The sequence below is a fragment of the Dendrobates tinctorius genome, unplaced genomic scaffold (assembly GCF_039654945.1).
Source record: "Dendrobates tinctorius isolate UK_male_01 unplaced genomic scaffold, ASM3965494v1 ptg000138l, whole genome shotgun sequence".
Lineage (NCBI taxonomy): Eukaryota > Metazoa > Chordata > Amphibia > Anura > Dendrobatidae > Dendrobates > Dendrobates tinctorius.
In genome coordinates, this window is record NW_027361806.1 from 17,499,618 (window position 1) to 17,512,330 (window position 12,713).

The 12,713-nt window shown below is 45.7% G+C and overlaps 1 protein-coding gene across 3 annotated transcripts; it reads right to left on the reverse strand.

Annotated features, from left to right (window-relative positions):
* Positions 1 to 1,099: 1,099 nt before the first annotated feature.
* DIRAS3 (DIRAS family GTPase 3) lies at positions 1,100 to 9,028 on the reverse strand. 3 transcript variants are annotated; one of them, XM_073544756.1, is made up of 2 exons: positions 8,837 to 9,028; positions 1,100 to 2,461 (listed from the first exon to the last, which is right to left on the reverse strand). In XM_073544756.1, exon 2 carries the CDS (start codon positions 2,380 to 2,382, stop codon positions 1,789 to 1,791), a length of 594 nt encoding a protein of 197 aa, XP_073400857.1. In that variant the 5' UTR covers positions 2,383 to 2,461; positions 8,837 to 9,028; the 3' UTR covers positions 1,100 to 1,788. The 3 variants fall into 3 exon arrangements, with proteins under 3 accessions (XP_073400857.1, XP_073400856.1, XP_073400858.1); XM_073544755.1 differs by lacking the exon at positions 8,837 to 9,028 and adding an exon at positions 8,610 to 8,803; XM_073544757.1 differs by lacking the exon at positions 8,837 to 9,028 and adding an exon at positions 2,753 to 2,847.
* Between the last annotated feature and the right edge of the window lie 3,685 nt (positions 9,029 to 12,713).

Consider the following 12,713-nt stretch of genomic DNA (forward strand, 5'->3'; position numbering starts at 1 on the left):
AGTTAGTTGGCCAGGACTGGTGTAAACACGCCAAGAGATCCACATGACAAAAGATGAATGCGGAAATACATTTTTAAATTTGCTGGAGCAGATCTTTGGCAGAAACTGCTTGATGAATCGAGACTTTTATTTCCACTATGTGAGAATCACTCGATCAAGGTTACTGATCAGCTGAGCGTCAGGATGGAGTCACACATCGCGCCCAGGTCATGTGTAGCCCACGACAGCTTAATAAACGTTGCAGCTGCTTTATTAGAAATTGCTATTGTTTTGCACGTTGTTAATGGACACAGAATTTTCTACACAATCAATCGGCCAGTCAACAATAAGCAATTCCTCCGTAATTTTTAATGATGTAGCTAGCGGCTTCTTTGCAGACGCACACCCTGACGCGTGCTCGCCAATGTGAAGTGAGACCTCAGCTTTATAAGCAAGTTTGGCAAGATTACGGTATTTAATAGATCGACTCACACAAGTTTGGCGGATTTTGCTGAACAGAGTATAATCGTCATGGATGTTTTATCTCAATGAATGACCAAAATGGTGACTTTGGTTTCAATGTCTAACACTAAAACTTTGTATAGGCCCCAATTTATCAGTTTTCGCTAGAATTCTGGAGTAAAACTCACAATTTTGCATTACATTTGCTCTACTCGCAGTTGCTCCAAAATGGTGCAACATTTGGCCTTCGCTTCCCAACTTTTTGAAAGAGTTTGTGGCGCTTTATGTAGAATGGGTGTATGGCAGAGTGTCAGGCGTTTAAATCAGAATTTATGCAAAACAGAAAATGCATAAATTATGGCAGAATGTTGTATAGACTAAGTGGAGTACATTTCTTGGGGGGGGGGGGGGGGGGGTACGCAGCAACTAAAAGATGAGCCAAATTAATTAAAAGGCGCAGTTCTACTTTGTCTGATCTTACCCCAGTGCATTGTTCAAGACTGGCATGAAAAAGAAAAAATAAAAAAAAAATGCACAAATAGAGGCTTTAGATCACTTCTCCCAAAAACAGCGCCACACTTGTCCTCAGGCAAAGTTGGGTATTGTCTAGTGAATTTTAGACATTACCGAATAACGATTCGGTTCCATGAAAAATAAATAAGGTAAAATGTTTTATTTCATGTCTGATACAAACTTTTATATTGTACATAGTGAAGCAAATAAACATTTCTGAGCCGACGGGGGGCAAATGTAGCACTTCTAAAACACGCACAAAGAAAGGACCAAGGTGCAGAATGACAAAGCACCAACTTCAGCTGTCTGTACACCATAGAGTTCAGGCCGGCAGGAAACAACAATATGGGACTGGGTAAAGAATAAAACAGAAAAAATAAGAAAGTGCATAAAAACCCACAAAAGCTTCAAAACATAAATACATTTTAAATATACAACATCATATAGTCTCCATCATCGTCCGGCACGCCAATAGTGCAGATTTCCTGCAGTTCTGTGCAGTCTGCAGACATCTTCTAGCAATCTCCTGCCGCAGATACAGACATTCCCCACAATGCTTACCACTTTTACTGAATTTGTGGTAAGAAGCAAAAGAATAAAATAAAAGTGACCAAATGCAAAGAAAAGTGTGAAGAACATGGAGGCAGCTTGGTTCGGAAAATTATAAGGTGACTGAGAAGAGGAAAAAAAAAAAAAAGTACCGTAAGCAGTTCCTATAGTATGCCAAAGTCTTGGCACCGTTTCCCAAAAAGTCGCCCAACCTAAAAGTTAATGCTTCCTATTTTACAGTCCGGTTTGCAAGGACTGACCACCTCAGTCGGACGGACCCCCATCCTACATTATAGAACATTTCCCTTTCAGCTTCTGCTTTTTCTGCTGCCTGGACTTCTTTCCATCCACCTGAAGACTCACAGTTCTCCTCTTCTCCAAATTTAAAAGTTCTTGGAACAATTCCTGTACGTTGTAGTTGAGTTTGGCGGAGGTCTCCATGAAGGAACACTTCCACTTGTTGGCCAAGCTTTCCCCTTCAGAATTCTGGACTTCTCTTAGAGACTCATCGCTCTTATTGCCAACCAACATGATGGGAATGTGGTGTGTGTCTCCTTTGATCTGACAGATTTGCTCATAAATTGGCTTTAGTTCTTCCACCGACTGTTTGCTGCTGACAGAGTAGACCAAGATGAAAGCATGACCCTTGGAGATGGACAACCTCTGCATGGCAGGGAACTGGTGGCTTCCTGTGGTGTCGGTGATCTGTAGAGTGCAGATGTTCTTGTCGCAACTGATGACCTGTCTGTAGGTATCTTCTATGGTGGGAATATAGGTTTCTCGAAAAGTTCCTCGTACAAAGCGAAGGACCAGGGAACTCTTTCCAACTCCTGCCGCCCCGAATACGACCACCCGGTAATCATTGCTTTGCTCGGGCATCTTGGCTGGAAAGATGCAGAAAGTTTCAGGTAGAAATGCAGAGACTGGCTACAGTTACATGCCGAAACAACACGGACACCTGTTGAAGAAGATTGAAAAAGGTTAAAAAAATAAATAAAAATAAAAGGTTTTTGCAAAAACAGAATATGACACAAATCTAGAGAATCAGAACATCTGATGCGGAGAATGCCTGCTGGTTCTTGTCACATCCCCGGCTGATTGTACAATCCCAAGTGCCTGGAAGTGCACAAGTCAGGATGCGACAGGACCAAATGATCGGCTAATTACATCCTTGGATCGACTCCCTTGATGTAAATCCCAGCTGCACCGCACTAGGGTGGACATGCTAGACGGAGGACAGGGACCTTACCTTGCAGGAGCTCTGTGCCGTCTCCCAACCTTCCTGCTGTCTGGAGGAGGTTTGATTACTACATCTCTCACAGTCAGATGAAGGCAGGAGCTCCCTCCCTTTTCCATATATATTGTTTTAATATTGGTTTTGAATGGCACAGGCAATATTAGATGAGTGGTGCCATCTAGTGGACGCAGACATCCTGCTCTACATATTCCTACTCACAGTGGATGAAGAATATTGCTGCAAGAATGTAGGAACGGGATGTGCCGAGTAACCATTTTATATAATATAGTTTTATTTCCAATCAGTCCAGATTTGACCATAGAAAGGAAAATTATCCCATTTGTGTTATGTTTCAGCTTGCCGCCCCAAAAGTCACATTTTGGTTATGGCACCGTCTGTACATAGTAGCCCCCCCCCCCCCCATCTACTTCACATTGTACAGATCAGACTTTTGAGCATCAATCACTAACCTTGGGGAAAAAAAAAAAAAGTCACTCATCCATTGGAGAGGCAATAAATATCTATTTTCTGAAGGCCCCATTACTGGAACCCCCACTGGTCATTGGAAAAAAGAGAACCCAAAGTCCATTTTGTGACTAGAGCTATAGTGAGCCCGTGCGACCTCTGTTCTATAGGAGTGGTGGTCGCACATGCTCACTAATGCTCCATTCACACAGGGTACTTCAGGACCTCTGTTCTTGAGATCTATGGGGTCTAAGCAGCAATTATGTATTTATCATTTACGGATGGGATTGGGATCTAAAATATTTTTTTCATGCAATAACCCCTTGAAGAATGAAGCCAGGTTTGGTCTTAAGGACCACATGAATTTTTCCTCATTGCATTATAACAGCCATAAGTTTCCTTATTTCACTTTTATGTTTAGGGCTTTATTTTCTCACTTTGCAAGGCAAATTGTTTTGTTTTTTTTTGCTTTTTAAGAATTAATTCATTTATGTAGATTTTTTTTTAATGTGTCAAAATCCATGACTATACCCAGTGTTTTATTTCATATTTTACACACATTTTTATTACATTTATTGCACTGATTTTTTTTTTAATATAATTCGTACACTTTATTGAAAGGTATCCTGGTTCCAATACGTGACTAATACAATTATGCACACAACAGCTTCTTCACGTAAAATCAACAAGACATTCACTAGGGCAGTCTCCCCCCCCCCCCCCCCCCCCAACTTGTAGCTGTCCTAAAGCTGGATATCTGTAACTCCCATTATGGGAGATGCAGTTTTTCTAGCCGCTGGAGAGCCACAGGATAGGGGGACATTTATGTTCCCACAATGAGCTTTTGATGTTGAGATTTTCTATTAAGTAAAATAAGTTACTGGCGTTTTATCAAAATTCTGCAGCATAAAAAAAAACTCACGAAAGACTCATTGTGGGAATGTAGCCTTATCTTTCTAAGATTCCAAGCTGACAATATAAAACCATCAGACCCAATAATCAGAATTTCCCGGCTGGTGGCGAGATAACAAGAGTAGCCCCCCTGCCCCCTCATATTGTCCAACCTCGATTCATATTGATCGCAATGTAGAAAGGGTTAAACCGGCCTGGAACGGCATTTTATCAGATCCCGGTCATTAGTGCTGGAGGAACACACATGGCGCTACCATGTATCGACATTGGAAAACTATAGGTTTTCTGTTTCAAGGTAGTGACATGCCAGGCTTGACATGTCACGCTTCACAAGGAGAAACGTTACCCCTTAGATCCCAGTCCAGAGCCTCTCCCTAGCCAAATCAGATTTCATTCTTTGCACTGATCAGGGTCAGTCACCCCAAAACACAGCAAATTGGGATTCTGGCTTGGCTTTTATTCTAAGTCATATTGCAAGGCTCTTCTGAGGGTCTATTTTGACTTTTTAGTTCACTGCCTCCAATAGGTGGCGCTAGCATTCTAAGTCCTCTTCCTCTCTGAAGAGACAATTTGCGTATTTATTTTCTCAGAGGAGCATGCATGGCCTTTAAGTCTCCTCACTCTGACATGCCAGGCTCGACAGGTCACTCTCCACAAGGGGAGACCTAAGGTTGTGACCTGAAATGATTGACAGATGAGCTTTTGATAAAGACTGTGCAGGTTTCCATGATGGCACATTATTTCTCTGGGTCCTCCATGACCTTTATTATAAGGAGTTTAGCCTCCATAATCCCCCTCATTCCTCGTCATCGTTTCCTATTCGATCCCCGCCTTTTCCTGAATATCCTTCTCTGGTGCAGGCATGAATAAGTCATACAAGCTCCGATTCCGCTTACCAAGTGACATTCGCCCACGTGCCTTACTGGAGGAACCGTCCAGTGTAAGCTTCTTCTGAGAAACAATCCTCCCCCCGATTACTGACCCGGGTGAGAATAGAGAAAGTCAGATAAAATGGGAGCAAAAAAACGTATCAGAATCCACATGAGGCCACAAACGCCTTCACAAGAGGGGGGGGTGAGTTTTATAGACCGTGGGGCCTGGCTGACCATCCAAAGTGCACGGGACCTCCCAACTGCAGTGGTGCAGAAGAAGAATCGGGCAGTTGAATTTCGGCATGCCCATTCTTTTTCTTCTAAGAATAAGTATGCCATTGCCAAAAGGTGCCAGGCAGCAACTTACTCCCATGTCAGCATTCAGAAAGCACGCCGAGCTGAGCATGCATATGTAGAGGATCGTTAGGCGTAGCAGTCAGCTGAACAAACATTGCTACAGAGCTTTACTAAGGGTAAGTTCAAACTAGGTTTTTGTTTTCGCCCTGAAACAAAACCTATTCTCTTCGCAGGGGAAAAAAAAAAAAAAAAAAAAAAAAGGGATATGGCAGTGGCTATATAATACCGTATGCGGCGAGCTCCCCCTAGTGGTGGCTGCATAATACCATAGGCAGCGAGCTCCCCCTAGTGGTGGCTGCATAATACCATAGGCAGCGAGCTCCCCCTAGTGGTGGCTGCATAATACCATAGGCGGCGAGCTCCCCCTAGTGGTGGCTGCATAATACCATAGGCGGCGAGCTCCCCCTAGTGGTGGCTGCATAATACCATAGGCGGCGAGCTCCCCCTAGTGGTGGCTGCATAATACCATAGGCGGCGAGCTCCCCCTAGTGGTGGCTGCATAATACCATAGGCGGCGAGCTCCCCCTAGTGGTGGCTGCATAATACCATAGGCGGCGAGCTCCCCCTAGTGGTGGCTGCATAATACCATAGGCGGCGAGCTCCCCCTAGTGGTGGCTGCATAATACCATAGGCGGCGAGCTCCCCCTAGTGGTGGCTGCATAATACCATAGGCGGCGAGCTCCCCCTAGTGGTGGCTGCATAATACCATAGGCGGCGAGCTCCCCCTAGTGGTGGCTGCATAATACCATAGGCGGCGAGCTCCCCCTAGTGGTGGCTGCATAATACCATAGGCGGCGAGCGCCCCCTAGTGGTGGCTGCATAATACCATATGCGGCGAGCGCCCCCTAGTGGTGGCTGCATAATACCATATGCGGTGAGCTCCCCCTAGTGGTGGCTGTAGGCAGCCAAAAGTACTGGTATATAATTTTTCAAATCAGAAACACAACTCTCTGTCCAAACATATTTAATACAATGATGTTTATCAGCTTGAGGTGTAGCACATTGTGGAGATCTCAGTGGGGATGGTATCTGTTCTAAATTTTGCCATGGGGCCATATTCATTCTGTACATGATTTTGACCCATGGTGGACTTAATGTGGCTTGTGTTTGACTACTTGGCCCATACCTAGTTTCACACCCTCCTACATGCCTGTAGCTCATATATAAAAAACTGCAGCAGTCAAAGTGATATATTTTGGAGGTAGTCACCCTCCTGAGCAGCCTCTAAAACTGCCCTAGAAGATAGAAGCGGCCAAAAAAAACGTCAAAAGTGTCAGAGGGCAATGGGATCATTACAATCCCTGACCAGACAGTGCTGGAACTGTGTAATAAAACTCCTAGTTTAAATAGTTTTATATGAGTAGTGGCCTTAAAAGTGTTATCTGCTCTAAAACTACAAGTCTTCAGTCACTCCATGTGACTTGTGAATCCTTCCATTGAGAGCACTGTTTGCTGTGAGAATTCTTCTGTGTCAGCGGTGGCAATGGCGGTCATGTGACTGCAAATATGTGACATGCTTACTCCCAGCCACATTCAGACTAGATGTGCGCAGCATTGAACGAGGATAGAAACAGTCTAGTCAGATTGTGGCCGGGAGCATGTATATCACATTTTTGCATCACACGCCTGCTGCTCCAAATGCTGGCACCGGAGATTCCTCACAGCGCATACAATGTAAGGATACACAATTCTGCTGTTTCATTTGCATATATAATTTTTTTTTCTATAAATAAATTAATTAAAACAAAAACCAGGCCCTTAACCTTTATTACAAAAGTGTTTTTTTTACTAATTATTATTATTATATCAAGAAATGAATTGACAAAGAATGAGAAACATTTAGGCTATGAGCACACGTAGTTTGAGGTCCTGTGGATTTTTCCACGCGGAATTGTAAAAATCCGCAAGTAAATTCTCAGGTCAAAAGACCTGCGGTTTAACACCTCTACAATGGAGAAGGTGTGAAACCGCAGCGGAATCCGCACAAAGAATTGACATGCTGCGGATTTGAACCCGTGGAAAAATCTGCAGCATGTGCACAGCGTTTTTCAGTTTACCATTGAAAACAATGGTACTGCACAACACACCTAAATCTGCTGCGGACCCGCAGAGCCTGAAACGCTGCGGATCCGCAGCAGAATCCGCACCGTGTGCACATAGCCTCAGGATGGACTAAGGGTATGTGCACACGTATTTTTTGGTGTTGCGGATTTGTCCCCGCGGATTTGTCCCCGCGGATTGAGTAGATGGTAAACCGCAGCGGAATCCGCAGAAAAGAAGAGACATGTAATTTCTTTCTACGGATTTGAAACCGTAGCAAAACTGCGTGGAAAATTCCGCAGCATGTGCACTGCGGTTTCCATTTTACATAGAGTAAAATGGTACTGTACAACGCAGCAGACTCTGCAGCAGACCCGCAGGGCCAGAAACGGTGCAGACCCGCAGCAAAATCCGCAACGTGTGCACATAGCCTTAGGCTGGGGTTAGACGGTGACTTTGACATCGACACTGGTAGCATGACCGAAGAGAAGCATGTGCCGCTGGTACACTGCAACGAAATGCAGGCGAATGGGGTTGTATGCTGAGCCTCATAGTACTGCGACAAGTAGCAAAAAGTCAGATGGATTCTTTGCGACTTACTTTTTGTGGTACCCTGGGCATCACAATGCGACCACATTCACCTGCATTATACTGTGATGTAGCGGCAGCACATAGCGACCTTCACATAATACACGGCAGCTCATCAGCATCTCTGCGCTGCTAAGGTACCGACCTGCAAGCTTTACTGGCACAGAGGTCCCCACTTTGACGCACCAGCACCATTGGATAAATCCTGTCTAGTGTCACTCACCCTATGGCCACGTTCCCATGATGAGTTTATTTAGGCTAAATATTTTTATTTTTAAATGCAAGTTACCTATTTTATTTAATGGGTGCAGAAAGTCTGCAACAACAAAAACTCACCAAAAAGCTCATGGTGGGAACATAGCCTAAACAATTCAATCATTCTTTTCATGCAGTAGTCATGATCCTGTGTAAAGACCCAGACCCCCCTCCTTCCACTCCTTATTTTATAAACATTTGTATCTAGTCTGTAATACATTGTATCCATATTGTATCCCTGTGATGAGAGGAGCCACATGCAGTGATGGCAGTGATTATATCCCCCTCCTGGGGTGTATACCCGAGAGACCACCTGACATGTGATGTGACACAGGACCACCACCAGCCCCTTCTTGCATGCAATGCTCAGTGCCACTCACCTGGGAAGGTCTGTGGGAGATGAAATACAATCTGCAAGGTGGTACATCACCCTCTTACAAAAACCCAGGAAGGGGCAGCTCCACCCCCCAGGCCTGACATAGGGGGAACTGCAATAGTAAATGCAAGCAGAGTCACAATATCTATTCCCATTAACCCTTTGGATGGATGAGGACAGGGGAGATACAATGCAATGTACATCTCTAACATCCAATTACCCTCATCACACCTGAAAACTGCTGTATTTAGTGAGCGTCATTCTATAGAATTCTCCCCTGGCTTTCATTCATGCTTTTCTGAAGTGGAACATCCCATTCATGCAGCTGCAGAGGGAGGACAGGGATTAACTGGCTGATTGCTGGAGAGGTTTGGGGCTCTTTGCTGGGTAATAGCTTGCAGCTGCTTGCATCAGGCAGGGGGTTAATGCAGCTTTTACTCCTCATGGAAACACAAGTGAGGAAGTCCCTGGAGTTTACCACTCAGGATGCCTATTATTCATCTCATTGCCAATAATAGCCCATAGGTCAGCCTCGCCCCATCATCTGGCCATAGAATAAGGGATCAGGTGAGATGACACAGGTGTAACTTGCCTTGAAGATGACTATTCAGAATACAGTAGTGCAATACAAGACCATATTACTGTAGCACGTAATCAGGAGCTCGCACAGACAGGAGAGATCCCTGTGCAAGAACAATATATGCAACTAGCTGAAGAGCCCGGCGCTGCCCGGGCATAGTAACTAACTGTGGTTAGTTATAGTAAATTATAATTATCCTCCATCCCATAGTCCCATTCCCATATACCCATCATACATATCCTCCATCCCATAGTCCCGTGCCCATATACCCGTCATACATATCCTCCATCCCATAGTCCCGTGCCCATATACCCATCATACATATCCTCCATCCCATAGTCCAGTGCCCATATACCCATCATACATATCCTCCATCCCATAGTCCCGTGCCCATATACCCATCATACATATCCTCCATCCCATAGTCCCGTGCCCATATACCTGTCATACATATCCTCCATCCCATAGTCCCGTGCCCATATACCCGTCATACATATCCTCCATCCCATAGTCCCGTGCCCATATACCTGTCATACATATCCTCCATCCCATAGTCCCGTGCCCATATACCTGTCATACATATCCTCCATCCCATAGTCCAGTGCCCATATACCCATCATACATATCTGCCATCCCATAGTCCCGTGCCCATATACCTGTCATACATATCCTCCATCCCATAGTACCGTGCCCATATACCCATCATACATATCCGCCATCCCATAGTCCCGTGCCCATATACCCGTCATACATATCCTCCATCCCATAGTCCCGTGCCCATATACCCATCATACATATCCTCCATCCCATAGTCCCGTGCCCATATACCTGTCATACATATCCTCCATCCCATAGTCCTGTGCCCATATACCCATCATACATATCCTCCATCCCATAGTCCCGTGCCCATATACCTGTCATACATATCCTCCATCCCATAGTACCGTGCCCATATACTCATCATACATATCCTCCATCCCATAGTCCCGTGCCCATATACCCATCATACATATCCTCCATCCCATAGTACCGTGCCCATATACCCATCATACATATCCTCCATCCCATAGTCCCGTGCCCATATACCCATCATACATATCCGCCATCCCATAGTCCCGTGCCCATATACCCATCATACATATCCTCCATCCCATAGTCCCGTGCCCATATACCCATCATACATATCCTCCATCCCATAGTCCCGTGCCCATATACCCATCATACATATCCGCCATCCCATAGTCCCGTGCCCATATACCCATCATACATATCCTCCATCCCATAGTCCCGTGCCCATATACCCATCATACATATCCGCCATCCCATAGTCCCGTGCCCATATACCTGTCATCCTGGGTTCGAATCCCACCAAGGACAACATCTGCAAGGAGTTTGTATGTTCTCCCCGTGTTTGCGTGGGTTTCCTCCGGGCACTCCGGTTTCCTCCCACATTCTAAAAGACATACTAATAGGGAATTTAGATTGTGAGCCCCATCGGGGACAGCGATGATAATGTGTGCAAACTGTAAAGCGCTGCGGAATATGTTAGCGCTATATAAAAATAAAGATTATTATTATTATTATTATACATATCCTCCATCCCATAGTCCCGTGCCCATATACCCGTCATACATATCCTCCATCCCATAGTCCAGTGCCCATATACCCATCACCCATGTTGCGGCGACGCTATCTTGAATATCGCGGGATTTCACGAAATCCAAGATGGCGTCCCGCAAGAACATGTCGGCGGCCTGGAGAACGTCTGGATCCTGGATCGCGGCGGCGGAGGAAGATGTCGGGGCAGCGACGATGACGGTGTGAGTATGAGAAACGGAGTGAGAGAAAGGAACGTATGTGGAGTGAAAGAGTGAGTGGACATGAGTGGAGGTGAAAGGTGAGAGGAGTGTGTGTTGAGGCGGTGTGGTGTGTTGAGGGTTAACATGGCAAGAGGTGTTAACGACGTTGGCGAAATCTCGCGAGATTTCGCCGACGCCATCTTGCATTCGTGAAATTGCGTAATTTACCTCACGCCGACTTGCTGTGCGGACGCTTGGCATTGCCTGTACCACCATAACTACTGCTGCCTTGGTCCTATGCCTGTTTACTGCCGGTGTCTAATTACAAGGCCAAATTGCCTCTACCGCCATAACTACTGCTGCCTTGCTCCTCTGCTGGTGTCTAATTACAGGGCTAATTTGCCTCTACCGCCATAACTACTGCTGCCTTGCTCCTCTGCCGGTGTCTAATTACAGGGCTAATTTGCCTCTACCGCCATAACTACTGCTGCCTTGCTCCTCTGCTGGTGTCTAATTACAGGGCTAATTTGCCTCTACCGCCATAACTACTGCTGCCTTTGTCCTCTGCCGGTGTCTAATTACAGGGCCAATTTGCCTCTATCGCCATAACTACTGCTGCCTTGCTCCTCTGCCGGTGTCTAATTACAGGGCTAATTTGCCTCTACCGCCATAACTACTGCTACCTTGCTCCTCTGCCGGTGTCTAATTACAGGGCCAATTTGCCTCTACCGCCATAACTACTGCTGCCTTGCTCCTCTGCCGGTGTCTAATTACAGGGCTAATTTGCCTCTACCGCCATAACTACTGCTGCATTGCTCCTCTGCCGGTGTCTAATTACAGGGCCAATTTGCCTCTATCGCCATAACTACTGCTGCCTTGCTCCTCTGCCGGTGTCTAATTACAGGGCTAATTTGCCTCTACCGCCATAACTACTGCTACCTTGCTCCTCTGCCGGTGTCTAATTACAGGGCCAATTTGCCTCTACCGCCATAACTACTGCTGCCTTGCTCCTCTGCCGGTGTCTAATTACAGGGCCAATTTGCCTCTACCGCCATAACTACTGCTGCATTGCTCCTCTGACTGTTCACTGCCTGTGTCTAATTACAGGGCCAATTTGCCTCTACCGCCATAACTACTGCTGCCTTGCTCCTCTGCCGGTGTCTAATTACAGGGCCAATTTGCCTCTACTGCCATAACTACTGCTGCCTTGCTCCTCTGCCGGTGTCTAACTACAGGGCCAATTTGCCACTACCACTTCATAACTACTGCTGGGCAATTACAGGGTCAATTAGTATCTGTTTACTCTACAATACTCCAGGACGCCTTCTTCACTGCCAGATAACTGCCAAATAGACTCCTTTACCTGTGCCAACATGAGTCATAACAAAAAGTATGCCAATGCCAGTGAAAGGAAAGCAGCTTTAGCACTACGACAAAAACAACGCCGTGCTAATGAGACTCCTGAGGAAAAACACCATCGCCTTGAGAAGATTAAGGCTTATAAACGCCGTCGCCTCACACACGAATCTCCTAACTCTAAATCCATAAGATTGGCTGAAGAAGCCTCTGCACGCCGTCACCGCCGACAACAGACGGCCTCTTCCTCATCATTATTATTAGACTCACAACAGGATGCTTCCACATCAGCATGTGGAACAATTTACTGCTACACTTCATCCCATATGCCGTTCACTGACATAACTAATCAGCAATCTGTTTCTGCCCTATC

What these genes read in the sequence shown, in the direction of transcription:
- DIRAS3 (XM_073544756.1), bottom strand. Translation starts at nt 2,382, where the DNA reads ATGCCCGAGCAAAGCAATGATTACCGGGTGGTCGTATTCGGGGCGGCA.